This window comes from Astyanax mexicanus, chromosome 16 (assembly GCF_023375975.1).
Source record: "Astyanax mexicanus isolate ESR-SI-001 chromosome 16, AstMex3_surface, whole genome shotgun sequence".
Lineage (NCBI taxonomy): Eukaryota > Metazoa > Chordata > Actinopteri > Characiformes > Acestrorhamphidae > Astyanax > Astyanax mexicanus.
The window spans coordinates 11,113,927-11,136,115 of NC_064423.1; the positions used below are offsets into that span (position 1 = coordinate 11,113,927).

Here is a 22,189-nt window from a genome sequence, read left to right on the forward strand (position 1 = left end):
GTGCCTGGCTGCTTTTTAAAATCCAGATAAAATCCCAGTGGATCTGGACCTGGAATGATCGTGTTCCAGGCGTCTTTTAGTCAACTGGGTACCAGATAGTTATAATATTATTCCAGTAGTGCAGTGATCAGAGCACCATCTGGTATTCTCAAGGCCCGTTAATAAATAGACATTACTGCCCAGGCATCAGACAAGTCTGAGGAGATTTCTCAGAAGGTAAATGAAAGAGTTTAGTGTGCAGAGTCTGCGGTGTTAAACTCTCTTTACCATAATAATACAAGCACACACTCATTTTATAAAACTCCAAAGAGGCTTGCAAAGAATCAGTTGAGAGATGTAGATACAGTATCCAACAGCCAATCAAAAAATAGCATTGTTTTATACACAGTGGTGTAAAAAAAATGTTTGGATTTTCTTTAGTTTTGCTTGTTTTTTACTCTTAAATGTTTTTAGATCATCGAATAAATTTAAATAGTAGTCAAAGACAACACAAGTTATGGTAACACAAATTCTTAAATTAAGGTTTTTATTATTAAGCGAGAAAAAAAATTCAAACCTACGTGGTCCTGTGTGAAAAAGTGTTCAGTTTCTCTAGCCACACCCAGACCTGATTACTGTCACACCTGTTCTCAATCGGGAAATCATTTAAATAGGACCTGCCTGCCAAAGCAAAGTAGACTAAAATGTACTCAAAAGCTAGACATCATGTCAATAATGCAAAGAAAACAAGTTTTAAGTGTTCAGAAATCAATATTTGGTGGAATAACCTTCTTTGTTAATCACAGTTTTCATGCTTCTTGCCATGTTCTCCTCCACCAGTCTTACACACTGTTTTTGCATAACTTTATGCCACTTTTGGTGCAAAGATTGAAGCAGTTCAGTTTGGTTTGATGGCTTGTGATCATCCATCTTCCTCTGGATTATATTCTAGAGGTTTTTAATCTAACCGCTTTAATCTTGAGTCCTTGCTAATTTCAGTAGATTTTTTTTATTTCACCAATCATAACACTCCACCCATTTTTGGAGTCACTCTGAACTGACTTCAAAACTGGAGATCCCTTCAGCTGGCCTGTCTGGCTGTACTCAGGAGCTACGTGGCTAATGTAGCTACCAAATATAAGCCAGCAGGTTAGCACTGTGGAACATTGTGTTTAGCATTGCTCATCTGTGACTTTTGGCTGAACTTCTCGTTTAAAACAGTGCACAAGAGGGTCTTTTCAACTTCTAATTACATGTGTGAGCTTTGTAGTTTACAGACTTTCCAACCTGCTACAGACTTTGGCTCTTTTAGCAAGTTTCCAGTTTGTTGCTACGTTTCCAATTTGTACTGACCTTCTGTGTTTCCATAGATGTTTTTAGTGGCAAGTGGTTTTAACTTCTGTCTAGGTCACATACATTAGCTTTCATCTGCTGCCTCTGCTGGTGGGTACATTATGTCTGTTTGTGCCTAATTCAACAAATAGATCAGGTCAGCCGTATAGCTGCATTATTAGCATGTTTCAAATGTTAGCATGTTAGGAGATGTTTCATCTCCTGTAGCCCTGTCAACATTTGCAGCAGGAAAAGCACAGTTTAAATGAGATTTTCCTTATGAACTATAATTCCAATTGCACATAAAGGCAGCACAAGTTTGGTGACCTCTGCTGCAGAGTGTATCTCCCGAGATCAGGTCAAACCGTGCTGAAGGAGCCGAGTACAAGCTGACACGGCACTCTCTCTTCTCGCAATAATGATCTATAGCCTGCGTTCTCTCATCGTTATGAAATGACTGAGTCATGATCTTGCTGTGGTTTCTGGGCTAGGGAGGGAATTGAAAATCATAAAGCTGGCAGTGTATCATTCGCCTTGTTTTGTTGCTGATTGAAGCTGCAACTGACCGCTGGAATCTTTGTTTCAAAGCGCTCGCGGGCTGTCGAGCTGACGGTACATTTTCACTCAAATGAAACTGTAGTCAGAGGTCAGGAAAGCTCGGTGGAGTCAGTGAAGTAAAAGCTCTTTCACCAACCTTAGCTGATTTCCATGAACAGGGAAGGAATGCAAGGTCAGCCCTGACGGATGTTTAAAGAGCTCCAGCAGCTCCAGCGCTTAGCCGCATTGTCTTTTTAGTCAATTTAGACTCCATTAAAAATGGATGTGAGCCATTGTTTTGAACGAAATCCCTAAAATGTACTGTATAAACACGAATGTAGACTCCCGAAAAAACATAGATTAGGCAAAAGAGGAGTCAAAATACATAAAGGCAAAAAGAAGAAAACATTACTACAAAACAGGTTGGTAAAAAAAGGCAAAAACAGTTGAATGCGCCATAGGAGAGCTAGAAAAATAGACTCAATACTCAGCAAGGTATAGACCAAACTGAGGGCTATATATACACAGGGGAATCAGGTGACAACAATCAATAGATGGAATCAGGGAGCAGACTGACAGCGTCAGGACTGACATTTATATATATTATACAATTTTTTATTTCTAATTTTCTCCTGTTTGTCTCTCTTTTTTCTTTGTGGCCAATTATCCCACCCATTCAGCTGTTACTCAGCTATATATCCCCCCTGACAGGTGATGCCTCAATACAAGGAGGGTGAGGTTTAAGAAGTCTCTTTCAACCTCCTCTTAATTTTCTTAGTTATTCAGCCTGGAGTGGGCATGACAAAAAAACACATTTTCTCTATTTCAGTCAGTCTACCATCAACAGGATTCTGAAGCTGATAATTAAGCTACAAGTGATACAGTAAATAATGTTGAACTTAGTGCTGCGGCTTTATTTCAATTTCTTCTCTTATATTATTTCAAGAATTTCCCCCCGGGGATCAATAAAGTATCTATCTATCTATCTATCTATCTATTTGAACACTGGGGACTTCTAATGAGTAATAAGCATATTTTTAAAGCCAGCATTAGCTGCACTTAGCAGCAACTTCAAATGCGCGCACACACACACACATACACACACACACACACACAGTTACAATGGCTAATTGGTCACACTGTGTGCGAATGATACTTGATACCCGATTGTCTGAAGAAAGGAGAGCACGGCTGGATGTAGATTTTCTGCTTTTTGATAGACAGATTAGCCGCATAAAAGGCTAATTTACTGGCTACCCCCGGAGAAACACTGACCAGCCTTGGCCTGCAAGAATTGTTACTTTCTATGAACGTTCTAAAGAATATTATCACCTATTATGAAAAAAATCCATATTCAATGCCGAGCTGTCGGCTTGAGAGCAGGAATATCAGAAAGCCTCAGTATAAAACTGTTAGGATCGCTTTTCCTCACAGTAAGAATACTGATCTTTAGTTGAGTGTTAAAGCCTATTCACAATAAACCATCCAAATACAATTTGTTTGGATGGAAAAACAAATGTTATTCTCAATGTAGTGCAACCTTTACACCATGTTTGCTGTGTTTTTTTGTTTTTTTTTGCCTTCTGTACCTTCTTCGAGATGGATAGATGGATAGATGAATAGATAGATAGTTCAGCCGGTAACAGTTACACAACACAACACAGTGAAAACAAACAACAATAATAGGGGAGGTACAGTAAGAAATACAAAACTATAGAAGGACTTGAATTTGAAATATTAACTTTACTTTCATAAGCTGAAACTGTGAGGGCGCTGCAGAGGCAGAAGTGACCAAAATAAAAGAGTTTATAAAAAGTTCATTAAATGTTAAGCAGGGACACATTTCAGCTATTAATAAAAAATATATATGGTTTAGGGTTAAATGGTGCAAAAACGCTACTGTGAACTTCTATACAAAGTTGAAATATAAAAAAAATATATATATAAAATATATAAAATATATATATATATATATATATATTTAACCCTTTCATGCATAGAGGTCACTACAGTGTACAGCTGTTTAATTTTTTTTTTTCTTTAAATATGCTTGCAATTTTGGGCACTGCTGCATATAGTCCACTGTAGTGGAAGCTATTGCATCATCCTATACAAAAAAATCCCATTGGTTGGTCATTGTAATGGGAAAAAGAAGTCAATGAAATCAAGATGGCCGGCAGACAGGGAAAACCACCAAACACCTTGGCTATTTTTGTTTCTACCTTTTATAAAATTATATCACTGCAGGTAAAAAAAAATATAATTACATCAAGTAACATCTAAGGTGACATATTATGTAAAGATTTTCGAAATTTTGATTTTATATTTGAGGGAATTGTAGATTAATCATCTGTCCACTTAATTGTACATCATGCATCATTAGCTATTTTTCAACTTTTATGCAATGTCAATTACTTCCAGTGTTGTTTTTAAAATAATTCATATTGTTTAATGTTTTGGCTGTAAATCAACTTCTTTAATTGAGGAATGTCTGCCAGTACAGACAGTTGCAAGCAGAGAAGTAGGGTCAAGCAGTGATAGTGAAGGTGAGTCTGGAAATGTTACTGAGGGAGTTGAGGCTGAGGAACGGAGATGAAGGAGATGAGGCTGTTGAAACTAAGGGCACCCCAATATCCAGTATGCCCCTGGAAACCACTGGCCCCAGCTCAAGAAAGTATAAAATGCCAGCACACGAAGAACCAAGTACATCTGCATGCAGTGTCTTGTAGCTTTGTGCCCTGTATGCTTTGGCAACCATCATAGAAAATAGTCTCAGAAATTAGCAACAAGCATGATTTGACAGGAAATATGATACATGCTATAAAATACTATAAGAGAATATGCTCACTTAACAGTTCAGAGACTTGACAAGAATACAGTATGATAATACCAGTCACAATCAAGATTCTATAAGGTTCTACGGTTCAGAGACATTTTCTTGTGTCACAATATCCTCCTCAGTTCCACTATTCCAACAGAATACCATATTACAACTGTATAACTGAATTACATTTGTGTTTTTTTTACAACAAAAAATGCATGAAGTACACTTGAGTGGACAGATAAATATTTCTTTATCGAATAAAGATAGAATATATATTTTTTTCAAACCTTGTTTTACATCCCTAAGGATGTATGAAAACACTTAGAAAAAAAATCCTGACTGAGTTTATTATAATTCATGCATGAGAGGGTTAATATATATTTAATAATATATTAAATATATATATATATATATATATATATATATATATATATATATATATATAAATATATATATATTTAAGTTGGCTTGTGTGACTTCAGAATTATAATTGATATTTAATTGTAAAGCTTTTTAAATTTAATTTAGACTACAACTAGGCTTAATCCCTGTCTGTAAAAAACAATGCATTGTGTCTTCTCTTATTTTATGAATTATCTAGAAAACAAAAAACACATTACGTAAAAATTAAAGTTTATTTAAGAAAAAGTTTAAACCTAGAACAATGGGCTTCCATTCAAAAAGCCATCATCATACATCATCATACAGTGATGTTAATTTGGATATCTGTGTCCATTTGCATGAAAGTTCCTAGATAACAATGCAATAAATTAGCCAAATTATCCATGCCCACTAGTGCAACGTGTTGATTGGCTGTTTTACCTGGTAAAACAACTGCTGTCAGAATAGTTAGCTTTCGTCTACCACAAGGGAAGAGGTCAAAATGGTATTATAATCCATAAAACTGCAATTGTCTCAAAAGTTTCTACTTGTCATTTTAAGCCAAAAGGTCAATGGAAATTATGTGGGGAGTTCTGCATGTACAAAACTTTATGAATGACCTTCATGTGCTGAATTGCTCTGCAGAGTTGGGCATCGCTTTTCTTTGTGACTAAACATAATAACTGATCACAGTGAGCTTGAACGACAGCATGTGGGACGTGTGGAGAAAGGAGAGGACGGCAGGATGTAGATTTCAGAATTTTCGAATGAATAAGACCCTCAAACAAAAGCTGAAATAATGACTGCGTCTGGAGAGGGAAGGGCAGTAATTATAGCAGGAAACCGCTTACTCACCTCGGAGAAAATTTGACCTAAACCATCTGTGTATTATAGTCTGTGTATAATATGTATAATCTGTCAGATTCAATATAATACCACATATAACTAAGAGCAAGTTTTAAAGTATATGAACTAAAGTATTTATGTGATACATGTAAAATGTACATACAGCTTTGGAAAAAAAATAAGAGGCCACTTAAAAATTATGAGTTTATTTGATTTTTCCAAATTGAAAACCTCTGGAATATAATCAAGAGGAAGTCAGAGGATCACAAGCCATCAAACCAAACTGAACTGCTTGAATTTTTGCAACAGGAGTGGCATAAAGTTATCCAAAAGCAGTGTGCAAGACTGGTGGAGGAGAATATGCCAAGATGCATTAAAAAACTGTGATAAAAAAAAAATCACAGTTTCCACCAAATATTGATTTCTGAACTTTTAAAACTTTATGAATATGAACTTGTTTTCTTTGCATTATTTGAGGTCTGATAGCTCTGCATCTTTTTTTGTTATTTCAGCCATTTCTCATTTTCTGCAAATAAATGCTCTAAATGGGAATATTTTTTTATCAGTGGGTAGCATAACTACCCAATAATAATTTACTATTTTATCACAATCTATCTGTTTTCCAGCTAAAAGGTACATGCTGTAGATAAAGGACTAGGACTTTTACTTTTGCAAATCTAATTAACCTAACTTAGCTTTAGCTTTTGTGTTTCGACCAAAAGACTGAATGGTTTTCTCTGGTACATCCCATTTTAGAAAACTAAAATAGCTAGCTAAAATAAGTTAGCTAACCTAACCTAAGCTAGCTAAAATAAGTTAGCTAACCTACATATGACTTGGGTAGTACTGCTGAATTGTCACTGCTTAGCTAACCAGCTAACCTAAAGTAAATGTATCATTAGAATGGTATTGCTGGGCTAAATCTGTGATGAAAATACATTGCTAAGGTAAACTAGTTATCTAGCTATTTAGTTTAGCTAAGTATCTAGATGAACTACATAGGTTAGGTTAACTAACTAGCTTAGCTAGCTAACTAGCTAGCTAGCTTAGTGTGTGAGTTAATAAGCTAACTAGCTAGCCTAGCTAAGTTAAATTACCTAACCTAGCTAACCTACATATGACTTGGATACCACTGCTGAGGCAAATGTATGACTAAAATGTCACTGCTTAGTTAGCTAAAGTAAATTTATCTCTAGAATGGCATTTCTGGGCTAATAACTTTCATTGCTGAGGTAACCTAGTTAAATAATTAGGTTAGCTGGCTAGCAAAGTATCTAGGTTAACTAGCTATCTAGGTTAACTAGCTTAGCTAGCTAAGTTAGCTCAATCAATGAATGTGATGTGAAATCTATCCTTTAATCACACTTTTAATATGTTTTTAATGTTTGGTTAGACAGATGTACTTAAACTAATTATTATTAAATACCATTTAGTATACTAGTGCACACAGTATAAATTTAATGCAGATTAGTAATTTTATCATTTTAATTTTAACAAACAAGTAAGTAATTAAGTACAAATTAGTGGCTCCACAGTAACATAATTACATAAGTACAGACGTAATTCTGCATAATTTTAGTTTACTTTTTAATTAAAAGTGTTCAATAAATATGTTTTTTTAATATTAATTAATAAATATTAATTGTACTTTTGTAATTGCTTTTTGTTTACAAAGCAATACATGAATTTGGAGCTAAGAAAAATTATTTCAGTGCATAAATTAAGCATTTTTTCTTGCTTGCCTGTGTAACCTTTATTTCTCATTATTTTACAGTTATAAATTATGATATGGTCATCCTGTGTGACATGACATTGTCAATATAATGAGTTATTAATTATGATCATATTGTGTTTCTGTGTGTGTAGTCCGTCCACAGGCCTCCATCTCCATAGACATCGTCTCCAACTGCACCATCCTGGAACTAGCAGACGAAGCTCAGGGCTGGCGGCCGGGCGACAGGCTGGTGGTGGCCAGCACCGACTATTCAATGCACCAGGCTGAAGAATTCAGCGTCCTGCCCTGTCCCACCTGCTCCAGCAACCAGGTCAAAGTAGAAGGTCAGTCTCATTTATTATCATTTTTTCGATTGTGTTCAGGTTGGAGTGAATCTGTTCAATAATTTACTTCATAATTTAAATACAAGTTCAAAAGGGCATATTCCGATTGTTTTGTATTTATTTCTTCCAGAAGTCCACTTATGTTATTTCTGTGCATCCTACATTTAAACAGGCTGTTTTTGTTGCTGTGCTTTAAGATGGACTCTCTGTTGGCTGCACTGTATTGAGCCTCATTTTAAAATGCAAGATTCAGTGTGAATGGGCAGAGCTAAAGTGGTATTTGCTGCTTTTTAAAACAAAGACAGTTTTTTTTGTTTTTTTTTTACAGCTTAGTGTCCATAAACTGATGCTGCCGATAGTATTCTCTTACACTTACCCAATCAACTGCCTTTTAAGGCTTGCCGTGAGCTCAGTGTTCAGAGCTCTAAATTATTGATCATAAGGTTGTAGGTTTAAAATTCTGTCACAGTTGGGCCCTTAAGAAAGATGTTGCATCTGTGTTTTATCACGTCAAAAGTCAGTGCAGTGTTTTCTTAGAAAATCTTACAGCACTTCATGCTTCCTTCTTGCTGACACCTTTTATAGAGATGTGGATTTCATTTTCCAGCAGGACTTGGCACACTGCCCACACAGCCAAAAGTACCAATTGCTCTTATATAATATAAACATTTTCTGAGACACTGATTTTTGGGTGTTCATTGGCTGTAAGCCATAATCATCAGCAATAAAAGAAATAAATATGTCAAATAGATCACTCTGTGTTTAACACATCTATATAATATATGACTAAAATTTAGTAATTTTTCAGTGATATTAATATTTAATAATTTTTCGAGATGCACCTGTCGTGTTTCTAGTAAAGTGATTAGTTAGTGAAAGCGCAAAGTAGATGTTTCCAATAGTGCCTACTAGTTTGTTTAACCATATGATATTAGTGTTTCTAATAGTGGCCAATTTATTATTATTTTTTTAAACTACCACCATCCCTCAAGTGCACACACACACACGTCACTGCATTGCTTGCTGGGTTTGAGCTGTGCTACAGTAAATACGTCATCAGATGTGCTCACTCTAGACTGACCTTTTGTAGGTGTGGCCTAAACGTAAGCAGAGTAAAGAGTAGAGTAAAGGAAATGATTTAATAGGCTGCATTCAATGGATTTGAATGGAATAAGTATCATTAGAACTGCTGTATGTTTCTGCTCTTTGCCTTTCGCACCCTCTCCGTCACTGAGATCACCCAGAGGGACTGGGCGGGAAGCGTGGTCGCAGTCACATGGAGAAAATGATGATCACAGTAATTATATCTAATAAAATTCCAATATTTTGACCTAAATATTGGGTTTGTCTCGGTCTCTCAGACTGAGAGCTGCGAGTCACGCCGGGTCCTGTGTGTGGAGTCTCCCCCTTTCTGACCCTGGAAGGGAAAGTTATGTTCTGTTATGGAATGTCGTTTATCAGATAAGGGGGAGAACAGAGTGTTTATGAGAAGTTTAACAGAGTGGCAGCTTTCTGAACTGACCCCAAGGCCGAGGGGTCGCACCACTGTGTGAAGTTCTCCCACTTGTATCCTGGCTTTTGGACGTTGTCTTTCATACTGGCTGAGTTGAACTAGAATTGGACACTGTAGTCGCGCTGTGGTGCCAAAACCCTTTCAGCACTTTTGTGTAATTTCAGATTTTGAAGAAGATGGACACAGTTATGTGTCTGAGGAATCTGCTCTCTTGCATATTTTGGAAACGTTCCGCCGTGACCCCCCGTTCACTCTCCAGAGGGGGCGAGAGAATGTGGGAAAGTTTTCCACTTGTTGCATAAAAAGCAACAGATGAGTAATATGTGACCTTTCTGTAAGTGTAGACTATTCAGGCCAGTTTATAAGAAACATCTACCTTGTGTTTCCATTCACTGGCCAATTTATTAGAAACACTAGAAATGGGACTGTACACCAGTGGTCGGCAATAGGCCCGCAACCATGAAACATCTGGCCTGTGTTCTTTGAACTATAATGAACGAAAATGAAAAAAAAAAAACAAATAAAAAAATGCTTCTCTGGCAAGCTTTTGTTTAAATTCCTTCCCTTTCTCTCTGTTGCGCTCGGCGTGACTTTAGTTTCCAACCCGTTCTTATTTTTGGGCTGTTCCTGGGCTCCCTATCTCCTTATAAGGGCGTTTTTTTCCCGGCCATGTCCCAATTTACTAGCCATTTGATCCCGCGTGAGGAGCAGTGTGTTTTATTTTTTTTTTTTTTCCTTTTTTCTTGAGTTTACCTGCTTTTGAATTTAACTGTTCTGCAATTGGGTTCAACAGCCCTCTGGGCTAGAGAGCTACTAGTTTTGTTACTAGTTTTAGTTTTCCATTTTTAAGCACAAGGTCGTGTCTCTAATTAAATGGCCAGTGAGTGAATTTGTGCAGTAGATGTTTCTAATAAAGTGTCCAGTGAGTGAAAGAACAGTACAAGTGTTTGAAAGCACATAGGTATATGTTTCTAATAAAACGGCCAGTTTATTTAGGTACAAAGAAAAATGTTTCTTGTAACTCTTTACAATAAGGACACATTAATTAACAGTACTTACGACAAAATGTCTTAACTAATTATTAATTGATGCTAAATAAGACAGTGTAAGGCAGGTGTTTCTATTAAAGAGGCCAGCTTTCTTACGCCCAAAGGTTTCTAATAAAGTGGCTAATGAGTCTAAAGCCCTATCTGGATGGTATTAGATTACCAGGGGGTCCTGGGGTAAGTTTCTTTTTTATGAGGGGTCCTCTTTGATTTTATTCCGATCTGGAACGACCATGAATGTGTTTTTCTCACACGTCCTCTAAGAAAATTACAGGCTGAAATATTTTTTGAATTATTATACTAAAATTTATACTAAAGTTTCATCAACTTGCGATTAATAAAATAGCTATTTGTTCACTGCCACACACCGTAAATACATTTTGGGTGAGCAGCAAGTGGAAATGGAGGAGCTACTGAACGCGATGTCGTGACTGAGAAAGCCAAAAAACTCACTGGTCCTCCTGTTTTTTTTTATTTCAGTCTGGATGCAAGAGTTTTAAACAGTGAGTAGAAGTGTGAAATATTTGAGAAGCTAATCCCATCTAGATACGGCTTAAGTGTAACTTATGGTTCTTTAATAAAGTGGCCAGTCAATGGATGCACAATGTAGGTCACTTTTCTAATAAAGTGACCAATTATTGGAAGCATTTGATAGGGTTTCTAATTAAATGGCCAGTGAAAAAATATTGTTTAGTACATATCTGCTTATGCCTTTTTGAGATTTGTTGATTGACAGCTTTGACCTGTGAATCAAAGAATGTGGTGTAAGATTAGACCCCACCTAAAGCTATTAGCCCCCCCACCTACTATTACAGTATATCATTATATAATGAAATTCTGGCTACATCCATCAATGATGTGTGTGAATGTCAAGCCTTTTATCACATAACATACAGGCACAGTTTGATTGTGGTGATGTTGTCTGATTGAACAAGATGCATAAAAAACCCACACAAACACAAACACACACAAACACATACACATGTGCACACACACACACACACACACAAATGCTTTATAACTTTATATTTATATGTGCATTTGATTGGATTGTGGCAAACTGCTTGACTGATTAGACTGAAAGACTGAAAGTACACACACACACACACACACACACCTACACAAACACACACACACACACACACATTGATTGAAGTCTTTCTGTTTGCTCCCGATAGTTTTCCAGCACAAGTCGCCCACACTGCCGTGAGCGCTGCTCTTTTTGTGTGAGTGTTTTTTGTCGTCTAAGAGGATTAGAATTCCTCGGATTTCAAAAGGTTAAAGAAGCACTGAAAACAAACACGCGCCCGCTGTCATCAGCCTGCAGATCGGCTGTCGGACCGAGCCGTTTGGAAAACTGACGCCCATAATTGCCGTTCCCTCCAGGCGCCTCAGTCAAAAACACAGCTCTCGCTTTACCTGCCTTTCATTAGCACGCAAATCCTCACTAGCGTGGCTTCAACGCCTTCCCACAAACCACAAACTCCCCCCGCTGCCATCTTTCCCTCAGCCCAAGATGAACTGAGATCGTCTTTCATAACACACATTGTTTTTCTGCATTCTAGCAGACTAGAATTCTGCAGACCAGGGGCTGTTTCGCTGATATACAGTAATAAATCACAGGGCATTCAGTTCCCAAGGAGTGATGCTATAGACATTATAATCAAAGCTAGCATTCCCAGCTGCTCCCATAAATGTTTAATTGTCAATAAATCTGGCAAACCAACAGGCTGAGGAATTGTTGCATCTGGTAGAGACATTCCTGCTGTATGTGGGTGAGCATTATCCTGCTGAAAAATGTGGAAGCCCTGCTATGAGAGACAACATACAGCTCTGGAAACAAATGAGACCACTTTAAAATGATGTTTCTTAGATTTTACCAAATTGAAAACCTCTGGAATATAATCAAGAGGAAGATGGATGATCACAAGCCATTAAACCAAACTGAACTGCTTGAATTTTTGTACCAGGAGTAAAGGCAGAAAGTTATCCAAAAGCAGTGTGTAAGACTGGTGGAGATGCATGAAAACTGTGACTAAAAACAGGGTTATTCCACCAAACATTGATTTCTGAACTTTTAAAACTTTGTGAAAATTAACTTGTTTTCTTTGCATTATTTGAGGTCTAAAAGCTCTGCATCTTTTTTGTTAGTTCAGCCATTTCTCATTTTCTGCAAATAAATGCTCTAAATGCTCTAAATGTGGTTGCTTAGGTGTTGCTAAGTGGTTGCTAAGGTGTTGCTATGGTATCCATTGTGGTTGCTAGGTGGTTGCTAACGTGTTGCTAGGTAGTTGCTAAGGTGTTGCTGTGGTATCCATTGTGGATGCTAGGTGGTTGCTAAGGTGTTGCTAAGTGGTTACTATGGTATTCATGGTGGTTGCTTAGGTGTTGCTAGGTGGTTGCTAAGGTGTTGCTAGGTGGTTGCTTTGGTGTCTGTAGTGATTGCTATTGTGTTGCTAAGCTGTTGCTAGGTGGTTGCTAAGGTGTTTCTAATTTGTAAAGCACTTTAAATTACCATTGTGTATAAAAGGTGCTATATAAATAAACTTGCTTTGTTATTTTCTACCTGTTATGAGTTTAACAGGCAATTAGGATACATTATTATGTCTTTAGCCCTAGTCTACATCTGGCTTAAAGTTAAGTGGAAAGTTTTGTAAAGTAGATTTTTCACTAAACCGTTCCTTTAAAAGCAGAAAACAATATTTGCGAAGTTTAGCAACACAGAAAAACTGCAGTACTGCTATTTTGACCATTTTCTTCAGTCCTAATCCGAACGCTGGGCCTTCCAAACTATGTTTTTCCTCCTTTGCTTATCTTCTTGCAAGTCTGTACACACGCACACTGACTCAGAGCAGCTGACAAAACCCATCAGCACAAAGCTGGCGTCCCCATCAGTCCTAACAAGTTTTCTGGCATTCATTACTTTCCCTCCTGCATTTTTATTGCTGCAAGGCTGCCTTTGAATATGAGCCTCAATTTCTTTTCCCCAGGACAGTGTGCTGAGTAATTGTCTGAGTGAATGGGAGCTGGAAATCGGGGCATCAAGGCATGGTTACCTTCTGCTGCCTTTTTCGTAGAGCCCAGAAACACACAGCTTTTCTGCCATACAAATTGGTTCCTGTTCAGTATCAACAGCCAATATATTACCACAGCTCAAAGGTTCCACACCTGTCTCATTATCATGTATTGTTATTCAATAATAATGTATTCGGTGCTGACTGAAACATTATAAACTAGTCATTCGAAGGTGCGTTTTGATGTTTTATTCAACATTTTAAGCTTTTTTTGTGAAGCTAATCCAGAAGAAAAAGTAATAATCAATGTATTTCTCATTTCTTGAGACCTGCTGTGATGTTTGAAGACCACTTTGAATATGAATATGAAGCATTTCAAATATTAATGTTAGTATAAAACAATGCTTACAAATAGTTTTTATTGGAAACTATTTGTAATTCGAGAATCAGTAACATCTCTGTTCAGTCTGTTAGACTATACAAACATACTCATGACATATTATAATGCATTTATAAAGCAATATGGCTATAAATATATATATATATATATATATATATATATATATATATATATATATATATATATATATATATATATATATATATATATATTTTATGTATAACACATTTAAACCATGTTTATTATGCATTCTGAGTTATATAAGACATATAAGATGTTATTTACTGTCTTCACAAAACATGTTGTAATTATTTTTAAACACTTATTATTATACTTATATTAAATATTATAATAAACTTATATTCATTTTTATGTATTATAATATGTAGTTGTTGCATTCTAAGGAAAGTGAGAGATATCATCTTGGTAACATATATTATTAATAGTGACTGAAACATGATATTTTAACCCTGATGTATAACATAATAAAAGCATAGCTTATGATGCATTATAATCACAATTCATAATGTATAATAAACATGCTTATAACATTAACATACATTTTTATTAGTATGTAAAATCATGTTTATAATACCTTATGAATGCATTATAATGTGTTATGAGTATGTTTATATAGTCTAATAAACACAACATTCATAGAAAGTATTATCAATATCTTTACTGCTTTACTGCTTATTTACTACAAATCATACAAAATATATGCTGTAGTATAATCATTATTCTATAAACTATGTACATCGTTTCTCCCAAAATTCCAAATAAAAAATATTGTCATTTAGAGCATTTATTTGCAGAAAGTAAGAAATGGCTGAAATAACAAAAAAAGATGCAGAGCTTTCAAATAATGCATAGAAAACAAGTTCATATTTGTAAAGTTTCAAAGACACACTGCTTTTGGATAACCTTATTCCTTTACTCCTGGTGCAAAAATTCAAGCAGTTCTGCTTAGTTTGATGGCTTGTGAGCATCCATCTTCCTCTTGATTATATTCCAGAGGTTTTCAATTTAACTGGCCTCTTATATTTCTTAATGCAGTCCTCCATGTGGATGGTTGTTTCTGGTTGAGAGTATGCTGTGCGTGATTGGCTGCTGCTTCTTACCAGTGTGTGTGAGGCATCTTTGGGTGTCTAGAAAGGCGCTATATAAGTGTAACTTATTTTATTTATTTAGTATGACACCTCTCTTTAAAAAAGTCACTATATAATGTATTATCTCGCCATAAGTACATAAGTACAGTAATTATACAGGCTTATGGTCGTCATTATAAGGTATTATGCATGCTATAAAATGCATTATAAATGCCTCCAGTGCATTAATAATACAAGATTCATAGGAAAATTTAACCAATATCTTTTTGCATTGACTCTCACTGAATGTTAAAAAGATTGATTGTGATCTCAGTTGATCTTTTTCGAGTGTTTGTGAATCTTTTCAAGAAGAATTCTTCGTATCACAGAGTGAACCTGCAGCCGCCTCTGATCTCAAACCCACATCCACATCAAACCTTTCACGCCTTTAGCTTTTCACAGCCGTAATTGCTTATTTTGACCCCTGGGGTGTGTTTTGGTTCACACAACTGCGTGAAAATCCCCCAAAAAGAGAAATTGGAGAACATTGTGTTTTGTGAAAACAACAACAAAAAATTAATCTCAGCTTAGTTCAGAGAGAGAGAGAAAGAAAGAGCAGTTAGAAGGTAAACCGATTAGAAAGTGACCGTAGCTTCCTTTAAATGTCTTTAATCTGACTGAGAGGTTCACACACACACACACACACACACACACACACACACACACACAGAGGCAGGATATTACTGCTGAGTCTCATTTATGTGTAGATTCAGCAGTGAGGATTCAATTCCAATAGATAGTGGATCTGGTTTGCAGTTTAGGAGATATGCTGTTTCATTATTTATCATATCACTGAGAAATTGCTAGTTATAGGCCCATCAATACAGAGATTCGTGCTCAAACTTATTAAACAATTACACCAAGACACTAGAATCAGAATTTAGAATCAGCTTTTAATAATATCAAGCTAATTAAACAGAAGAATGTATAATAATTCAAAATACTGTATTTTTTGCAGTATAAGGCACACTTAAAATAATTTAATTTCCTCAAAAATCATCAGTGCACCTTATAATTCGATGTACCTTATGTATAAATTCTACCAATCAGGTTGTAAAGAGCAGTAAAGCCACTGTGCTGAAGTCCAGCATTATACAGGAGTTTTATAGTTACGTTTCTCCAGCACTGTGGCTGAGTGCAGCGACATAGCATTAGCCGCTAACCGCAGCACTAGCTCTTTCGCCGTTCAGAGGCTAGTATATTGGACTTTAGCCTGTGTGTTTACTGTGTTAAAACAAGCTACATGGGATGAATCGCTAGATAATAGTGCCTTGGATTACCAGAACACTCAGGGTTCCTCAGTGTACCGCTGTCGGACTGCAATTACCAGCGCTAAGCACTGCTAACTGCAGCTAGCGCTGCTGTTAACCACGACTAGTGCTGCTGCTAACCACAGCTTGGTTGCTGCTTATCGTGCTGCTAACAGCGTTAAAATACTGGAAATCTAAGGAGAGAAATCAGTGTAAATTAACATCCAGCGCTCTTTTGACTTTAAAAGAAAATGTAAAAAATATATGTAAAAAAAAACACCCTTGTTCCTTACTATTGCCGCTTAAAATGTGCCTTATAATTTGGTGCGCTGTTAAATATGGTACGAATCAGAGACAAATTATGTTTTTTAGTTTTCATTTACACTGTAAACCTATTCGTTGTTTGACCTCAAATGATTTAAGTCTGTTTTACATAAAATTGGATATTTCTAAACAATACTCAACTATTTTGAGTTGAGTTGAACATTTGTGGGCACATATACTGAACATTCAAACTGAGATCTTTGAGTTGAACCAACTTATAATAACTGAGTTTAGTCTGTTGTCATTAACAGCTTATTTTCTATTGGCTTCTGTCACAATCTATTTGCATACTGGGTGTGTCCAACAGTTTCTGGCAGAAACTCACCATCAGTGTGTAGTGATTCCCCCTGGGCTACATTAGAAATAAGTTTCCCTTTAGTTGTAATAACTTGATGTTTTAATTTATGCTAACTCAAGTTTTTATTCCCCATTACTTAAAAAAATTGAGCAAACAGGCTGCCTTAAACTCAACTTATTTGGTCTTAGAGTATAACAGAAATAAAGAAGTTAAATCAACTTTGCCATTAGTTGTAGTAACTTGATGTTTTAATTTATGCTAACTTAAGGTTTCATTACCCATTACCTAATGTTTTTGAGGCAACTGGTTTCCTCATATTTTTGAAGTAAACTCAACTTATCCGGTCTTACAATATAACAAAAATAAAGAAGTTAAATCAACTTCCCCTTTAGTCGTAATAACTTGATGTATTAAGTTATGCTAACTTAAGTTTTCTTTACCTATTACTTAACTTTTTTTAAGGCAACCGGTTTCCTAAATTTTTTTTAAGTAAATTTAACTAATCCAGGCTAACAGTATACATCATTGCCAAAAATAAATAAAAAAAGAACCATCCAGACTGTTATTAGAACAAGTCTAAAATCCAGGGTCTGTGATGTTATAGGGGTGTGTTAATACACTTATGTTATGCACCATTAATGCAGAAAAGTATGCTAAGATTTCTTCCAGGGTTGTCAATGCATTTTTCCACAAGACAACGCAAACACACATGCTGCACATATTACAAAAAAGCATGGCTCAAAAACAAAAGGAAAGCTCTGTATTAAAACAAGCTGTGTGTGTGTGTGTGTTTGTTAAAGTGGAAGGAATTCGGGGTTATCATTAGAAGGTAATGTGATTAGAAAGTGCCTGCAGTCTCATGTGGTGTCTGAGTGCTTTTGGGCCTGGGGGATTGTGTGCAACTTACTTCGTGAAAAAACCCCATCCAGAACTTTTGTCTCGAGGAAAGGGTAGGAGAAGAGTGAGTGCTTTGAGGCCGAGGGGTGAGAATGCTCTTGCTGCGTTTCTCAGAGAACTTCCCTGCGTAGTTCCACCTGTAGGGGAGGCGGCAGTCCGTCCAGCTGGCTCCTGCTGCACTAAAAGCACTCTCCAGTCCTGTTTCCGTGGGAGAGGCTTTCAGAGTTAATGTGAACGCTTGCCTGGGGAGGCTGACCTTGGGTGAAACCTGTGCTGTTTTTCACCCTGACTGTCACTCAAAGCTCAGCTTGTTGTTTTTTCCCTTTTTTATCTTTAACTTTTATAACTATAAGTATGTTTATTAAGTAGAAGTTTTTGTCTACAATGCAACAAAAATTGCCTATTAGGAACTTTATCTAACTTTAACTAACTTACTGACTAACTTACTGACTAACTGTTTTTTTCTTTTTTCTTTTGTTTTTGCTTGCCTGATTTTTACTGATGTTTTTCTGATTATCAAACAAACTTTAATATCAGACAAAGATAACCTGAGTAAGTATATAAAGAGCACTTTTTAAATAAATGTTTTTAAATAAAAAACTATCCAAACTAATCTAGCCCTGTGTGAAAAAGTATTTGCCTCTAAACTTAATAACTTGGTTGTGCCACCCTTGGCAGCAACAACTGCAATCAGGCGTTTCTGATAACTGCCAATGAGCAGCCCCAGACCATCACACTACCACCACCATGTTTTACGTTAAGCATGATTTTCTTTTTCTGAAATTATGTGTTAGTTTTACACCAAATATAAAGGCACACACACCTTCAAAAAAAATACACGTCACATTTTTTCACTTCAGTCCAAAGAAGATTTTTCCAAAGTTTTGGGGATCATTAAGGTGTTTTTTGGCAAATGTAAGACCTGTTATTTTTGCTCAGCAGCGTTTTTCGCATTTGAGCCATTTTTTCCCATGGATACCATTTTCGAACAGTGTCTTTCTTATTATTAAATTATGAACACTGACTTTAACTGAGACAAGTGGGACCTGCAGTTCCTTAAATGTTATTCTGCGTTTTTTGTGACCTCCTGGATGAGTTGTCCATGCCCTTTGTCCTTTTGGGGGCAAACACTTTTTCACAAAGGGCTAGGTTGGTTTGGATAGTTATTTTTCCCTTAGTAAATAAAATCATCATTTAAAAAGGTTATATTTGTCTGATTTTACAGTTTGTTTGATAATCTGAAAAATATAAGTATAACAAAATGTCTAGCGACCCTCCAAATAATATAATAACTAAATAATAATAATAACTAAATGACTAGTAAGCTGTCTGTCTGTCTAGGTACCCACCAAATAACTAACTACTGAACTGTCTGTCTGTCTACCTACCCACCAAATAACTAACTAACTACTAAACTGTCTGTCTGTCTGCCTGTCTAGCTACTCATCACAGTACCCAACTAACTAGTAAGCTGTCTGTCTGTCTGTCTGTCTAGCTACTCATCACAATAAGCAACTAATTAGCAAGCTGTTTATCTGTCTGACTGTCTAGCTACCCAAATAAATAATTAACTAGTAAGCTGTCCGTTTGTCTGCCTGTCTGTCTAGATACCCACCAAATAACTAACTAGTAAGCTGTCTGTCTAGCTACCCACCAAATAACTAATTAAGCAGTAAATTAAACTATTAAGCTATCTGTCTGTTTGCCTGTCTAGCTACCCACCAAATAACTAACTAAATATTAAGCTCTCTGTCTAGCTACCCACCAAATAACTAACTAAATATTAAGCTCTCTGTCTAGCTACCCACCAAATAACTAACTATTAAGCTATCTGTCTGTCTGTCTTTCTGTCTAGCAACCCACTAAATAACTAACTAAATAGTAAGATGTCTGTATAGCTACCTATCTCAATAACCAACTAAATACTAAGCTGTCTGTCTGTTTGTCTGTCTAGCTACCCACCAAATAACTAACTACTAAGCTGTCTGTCTGTCTGTCTGCCTGTCTAGCAATTCCACCAAATAACTAAACCTACTTAATAACTATCAAAACTGTTCTCTTTTTGTTCTCCCCTTGGAGTAATCTCCTCAACCCCTTCCCCCTCTGTCTCTCTCCTCCTCCATGTTGTCAACATTTCCAATATAAAAAATTACCAGTCTCATCCCCAAACTCCCCAGACTACCCAGTAACTCTGTATGACATCCCTCCACTCTGCCTGTCGTGTGGATAACTATTTTGAGCTGAGACGGCCTCCTCCTCCAGATCTCCTCTACAGTGATTCACCACTTCTAAACAACGCACGCACACACACACACACACACACACACACACACACACACACACGCTCAAGCTGTTGATTATTAAAAGCTAATCATGTCTATTCCTGGCTCTGAAGAGCACTCTAATTAGGAACACTTGTTGTCCTTGGCTGTGCCAGGCTGTTTGCAGGTGAGCGGAGGTGGGCTTTGATTAGTTGCGGAGTGTGTGCTGTCTAATGCCAGCTTGTTTGTGCTCCGTCTCCTTTAGACGTCTTCAGTTTTGGAGTTGGGTTTTAGGCTTGTTTCGCTGCATAATCATCTCGGTGAAATTGCTGCAGGCTAGCTTTCAGTGGCGTTATTAGCGCAGTGCCAGTCAGGAGATCAGACACGCCTACTCACAGAGGATTTATTTATAAATATACTCTACTTCCCATTTATTAGGGTAACTGTGAAGACATGCAAACTATCAAAAGAAAAAGAAATTATATTAATCAGAGCTATTGGCCTCGTCAGTGCAGTAATGCAGGCAAAAGAGCCTCTGAATAAGCGAGGGGGTGATTAGGAGTTCTGTTTAGACATGGTCAGCTCACACATTGCCTTAGAAACCAAAGCACTGCAATTTCGTGTTGCTTTATAAGTGCAAATTGGTGCATAATTGTTTCTAGATGATTAGGCATAGTAAAAAAAGTACATTTAACTATTTATTTGTAAACTACTTATATATTGGCTTTATTTTTATAGTTGTTTTCAAATGTTAAAACACAATTTTCTAAACAAAGTTGGTTTTATCAAAAGAACACGCCAACCAAAGCTACATATACCATCATCAACACCAAACTTTTGCACCAAAATACACACATTTCATTCATATTATTGCTGAAATAAAAAAATATATACAGAGCTTTCAGACCTCAAATAATTCAAAGACAACAACTTCAAATTTATGATCAAGTTTTAAGAGTTCAGAAATCAATATTTTGTGGAATAACCCTGGTTTTTAATTACAGTTTTCATGCATCTTGGCATATTGTTCTCCTCCACCAGTCTTACACACTGCTTTTGGATAACTTTATGCCACTCCTGGTGCAAAATTCAAGCAGTTCAGCTTGGTTTGTTGGCTTGTGGTCGAAATCAAAATCAAAGAAACTCATAATTTTTAGGTGTTTTTTTTTTCAGATCTGTATGCTTATGAACTTGAGTTCTAAAGCTCAGAAAATTGATGTGGCACCAAATGTTACAAAAAATTTATTGTTCAGTGTAAAATATTTGAACGAATAGCAAAACAATTTTAGACTAGTGGACAACAAATAAAAACAATTAGACAGTATGCTTAACAATACTGAACTGAATTGTTATGGTGTATATTTACATGTATCTATTATTACTAAAGTTGGAAAACATATGCTTTTTTTTTCTTTGGTTGACGTTGGTAAATTGACAGATTTCTCATGGAATTCATTAGGCTGTCAGTTGAAAAAAAATTGCAGCTACTTTTTCATTTGTGCACAAATTGGGATTCTTATACCATCTGTGTATTTCTGTCACTCTGGGATACATCTGTCACAACACAACAACTTCTTCTTCATCTTCAGCAATTAAACACCAGTGCATTTCATTATGTAAAATAAAATAAAATACAATTCTACAACTTCCTTGATACGATCAAAAACATGCTCTGCCCAGAGGCAGATTATATATTACCATAATTTCATTGAATTTACTCTGTTCTGATCTGTAATGACTGAGACTTGGAGGCAGGGAGCAAATGCAAGGTAGTTTTTTATAGATGCCATATAGAACAGTAGAAAAGTAACAAACACTAAGGCTACATAAATAAAAAAAAGAAGTTAATAAAACAGTGTATAAGTAGAGCTGGGGAAACAAGGAACACCTGGGGAAGATAACGAGGGAACTGGGTAACAAACTAGGTGTGAACAAGTGTTTAAGAGGGTGGGACTTGGGCAGAGAAAATGCAACAGCAAAACAGAGCCATAGGAAGAAAATAAAGACAGATGAGGGCTAAGGTGTGATACTTAGAAACAAATGACCATTGGACTATTGACTTGGTAAAAAGTACTACACAG

At 36.3% G+C, this 22,189-nt stretch overlaps 1 protein-coding gene across 2 annotated transcripts in view; it reads left to right on the forward strand.

The window, feature by feature from the left end:
• Positions 1 to 22,189, forward strand: part of LOC103025118 (cell migration inducing hyaluronidase 1) — a 216,943-nt gene that overhangs the window by 134,435 nt on the left and 60,319 nt on the right. For both annotated transcript variants that reach the window (XM_022669508.2, XM_022669509.2), the window contains exon 11: positions 7,766 to 7,957. In XM_022669508.2, the coding sequence (XP_022525229.1) occupies positions 7,766 to 7,957 (192 nt within the window). The remainder of the gene's footprint in view (positions 1 to 7,765; positions 7,958 to 22,189) is intronic.